This window comes from Glycine soja, chromosome 16 (genome assembly GCF_004193775.1).
Source record: "Glycine soja cultivar W05 chromosome 16, ASM419377v2, whole genome shotgun sequence".
Classification (NCBI taxonomy): domain Eukaryota; kingdom Viridiplantae; phylum Streptophyta; class Magnoliopsida; order Fabales; family Fabaceae; genus Glycine; species Glycine soja.
The window spans coordinates 36607424-36611058 of record NC_041017.1 but is presented as its reverse complement, the minus strand read 5'-3'; the positions used below and the strand labels follow the sequence as shown (position 1 = coordinate 36611058).

The 3635-nt window shown below is 31.3% G+C and overlaps 1 protein-coding gene across 1 annotated transcript; it reads right to left on the bottom strand.

The window, feature by feature from the left end:
- Positions 1–424: 424 nt before the first annotated feature.
- LOC114390970 (peroxidase 66-like) lies at positions 425–3431 on the bottom strand. Its single transcript, XM_028351934.1, has 3 exons — positions 3136–3431; positions 2301–2489; positions 425–1144 (listed from the first exon to the last, which is right to left on the bottom strand). Exons 1-3 carry the CDS (start codon positions 3358–3360, stop codon positions 581–583), a joined length of 978 nt encoding a protein of 325 aa, XP_028207735.1. The 5' UTR covers positions 3361–3431; the 3' UTR covers positions 425–580.
- Between the last annotated feature and the right edge of the window lie 204 nt (positions 3432–3635).

Here is a 3635-nt window from a genome sequence, read left to right as displayed (position 1 = left end):
CATTATTAGTAATTAATGTATATGGTAATGAAAATAAGATTAAAAGGAACTTATAAATATTGTTGATAGATAACTAAACCTATGTTTACTTTATCATTGTGGTGGCTCATACGGACGTTCCAAAAGGAACAATTTCCTTATGCGTTAAAAATGTCTTGAAATTTTTGCAACAGTATTTTTAGCTGCGAATTAAATATACTCTAAGTCTTAATATCAACTTATTTTGATTGGGGGTTATATTTAGTGCAAACAAAAATCTTTCTTGTAAACTCTCCTAAATGCTGGTTAATTAATGTAAGATGGAAACTTATTTCAACTTTATTATTTCTTCAACCATTAATAAACTTTTAAAGTAGTCTTAATTTCTTCACACCCTATGTCTCATTCTCACTAGGTGGCAAGTGGCAACTGATAAGTGCAGAAATAAATGTAGAAGTGAACATTTCTCTTATTTAAACACAAGCAGTAACAACACATCATATTAGACAATTGTTATCCAAACACCAAAGGTGAAAGGAAAGAAGCAAAAAAATCGGTGCTAAATTCACCGATCTCTCTCTTTCTCTCTCCCCTCTCATTCTCAATTAACAACCTTGCAATTGAGTCTCACTTCCCCATTTTCAGACACCCCCACATATCCAAGTTTCAACATTGAAGCTTCAAACTCTTTGAAGAACAAACTTTGGTCTTTGGCAAATGCTTCAACAATCCACCTAGTCCTTTGATCCCCAACAAGTGACTGATCTGATGAGAACAAACCCTTTCCCACCAACAATTGTCTATAGTAATCATTGTCAAACACTGATGCTGTTGAGTCCAGAAATTGTCCAGCACTGAAGTTTGTGTTTGGTTTTGGACACTTCTTTTTTAGGTCTAGTGCAAACTCAGTGTTCAAACTAGGGTCAATGTCATGCAACAAACTGAAGTTTTGAATTCTAGCTTGGAAAGAAGAACAGTGTGAAAATCCAAGAGTGTGGCCACCTGAGAGAGTCACCATGTCTTTGACACCTAAACCTCTCTTTGCAAAGCTCTGAATGAGTTGGTTCACATTTAAGGTTGGAGCTGGTAGGTTGACTGTTTCTGATGCCTTTGAGACTCTTCCATCTTTCCTTCCTTTTAGCACATTCCAGTATGGTCCTCCAGACTGGGAAAATTTATGAGCAATTAATAGATTGTTCAATGATCATTACAACATAAAACAAGTTATATCCCCCTTTAACTTTCTTTGACAGAGTTGATGCATAGAAGAATGATTGTTCAACTTTAGAAATCAATATGTAATACTACTATAATACTACCTTTATCTTGGGTAATCATACTCTGCATTAATTAGTCTTAAAATGGTGATTGATTATAATGTGACTAATGAGACTATTAAATAATAAATAGTCTAATCAATCATAAAAATAAACTTCATTTGATTAAAATATAAATATTCAGAATTATTAATCTAAAATTAAGGTTTTATCTAATCTCAATTAGTGAAAATATGAAGAAAAAATGTAAGGTTAAAAATTATATTTTATAAAGCAATGGAAAATTTTGAAAAAAGAAAGACGGAAAATATAATAATTTGAAATAGAAACAATATAAACTACAGTTTAAATTTAAGATTCCTGGGAATCAATTGATGGTAATATATAGAACATAAAAAAAAAATTTAAGAGTTTGGATTCTTATAATTGAAACAAAAATGTTTCGCTCACACCCATAGTTACATTAGAATCACACTAGTTTCTTGTAGACCTTTTCCTTACACTTTTATTTTTTACTGGAAGATCTCATATCATCAATACAATGTGGAGGGACATCAAAATTTTGTGGATCAGTATAAAACCTAAACGCCTTTGCAAGAGCGTGAGAGACTTAGTGTGTTTGTCTATGAATAAAACCCACTCTAGAGTTACTAATAAGATGAAATCTGTTATTACAAGTATTCCTTACACCTTTTCCTTACACTTAATCACCATTGATTAAATAATTTTATCTTGAAAATAGAAACAGTTAATTAAATGATGAATGGCTAAGATGAAATGTAACTGAAAAGAGTGTGAAAACATAATTATCCTTTACTCCTTTCATCCTTTTTTATCATAAAAGGATGGGTATAGTAATAATGTGAAGATTGAGGAGTGTAAAAATATTAATATTGCTCTAATAGGAAATTTTATGATCCCCCTTATAAATATTTACCATACAGAGCATCAAGACACGGTACTAGAATAACAATTGCCTCCTATAAGTGCCATGCAAGAATTTAACAGTTCTAAAATAGCTTGAAGGCTTAATTGAGTTATTACCAATGCTACCACATCCCTAGCCGCAATGGCTATTATATCAGCACAGGAAACAGTGTGTGGGCAAGCTTTCTCAAGCTTGGCCTTGGCTTCATCAATAACATAGAATGCATGAACAGAGAGATTAGGAGGGCCATCTTTCTCTGCCAGGTTTTTGGGTGTTGAGTCCAGCAATATTGATGCATCACATCCCTATCATTCACAATTGACCAAAACTTACAAATACATCCATTTCAATACTTTCACATGAATCAATAAAACATTAATCAGGTTCCATTCCATGTCCTTGTTCTTTTTCAAAATTATTGATATTTTACAACCTAGTCTTTTTTTTTTATATACTCCTTTTCAACAGTTGCTTAATAGTAATTTATCACAAGTAAATGAAATAGTAAGGGTATATTTCTTCTCCTTTTTGTTTTGTTTTAAAAACTGATTTTAAAAACGATTTCACACTATTCAACAATTAATTTTTCATCCAAAATCTATGAAGTTTTGAAAATTGTTTATAAAATAAGTGTTTTAAAAATAAATAAAAAAACATAAATAACTAGAAGATGTTTTCTTATTCTCTTCTTTTTCTTCAAATGCTTTGTTCAAGTGTTCAAATAACAAACTTTTAGAAAATAAAGATATGTTCAAAGGACACACTGTCAAATGTGCTTAAACAAATTTTAGAAAACAAAAAACTGTTTTTGAAACAGTAAATAAACATAGTCAAAATAGGGGTATTTTAGTCCAAATATATTATGTGTTACACAACCATCAAATACTCCTTAATTTATGTATATTAACTTTAAACATCGATAGATATGAAATGATGGTAGTATTTTCTTACCCTAATGAAACAGTCATGGAAGAACATCCTTAAGATCCTAGCTGGAACTTTTGGATCAAATGTGGAAGCTCTGTGAACCGCGTCTGAAATGATCTTCTCAGCTTGGGGACATGTTTTATCATAGTAGTGAGCATCAAGCTCTGCTTCAGACATTGATGATAATGTCAAGAAGAGGAAAATGACTGAAAAAAGAAAGCTGCATTTTGAATATGGCAGAAGAGCCATTTTGTTAGAAGTGAAACAGATAATTATGGAATACAATAACTTGGAAAGTGATGAGAATTTGATGAAAACTATGAGCACGTGTATGCTGTATATATAGAATAGAAAGTTGTTGACACTAACAAATTAAAATACAAGTTTAACGCATGATTATTGTGCTTGAAAGCCACTCCATGTTTGGAGATTAGTCTGGAAGTGCCAAATTTTGACTTCACTTTTGTTCTGCTTTAAGATCAAGTATATTCATCATCCACCTACACACAATTAAAACACAAATC

Bases quoted from the DNA above. Each gene is read 5' to 3' on its own strand.
- LOC114390970 (XM_028351934.1), bottom strand. From the start codon at position 3,360: ATGGCTCTTCTGCCATATTCAAAATGCAGCTTTCTTTTTTCAGTCATT. The intron at 2,490-3,135 runs GTAAGAAAATAC...TGTGAATGATAG, and splicing joins TCCATGACTGTTTCATTAGG to GGATGTGATGCATCAATATT. The intron at 1,145-2,300 runs GTAATAACTCAA...AAATTTTCCCAG, and splicing joins CTAGGGATGTGGTAGCATTG to TCTGGAGGACCATACTGGAA.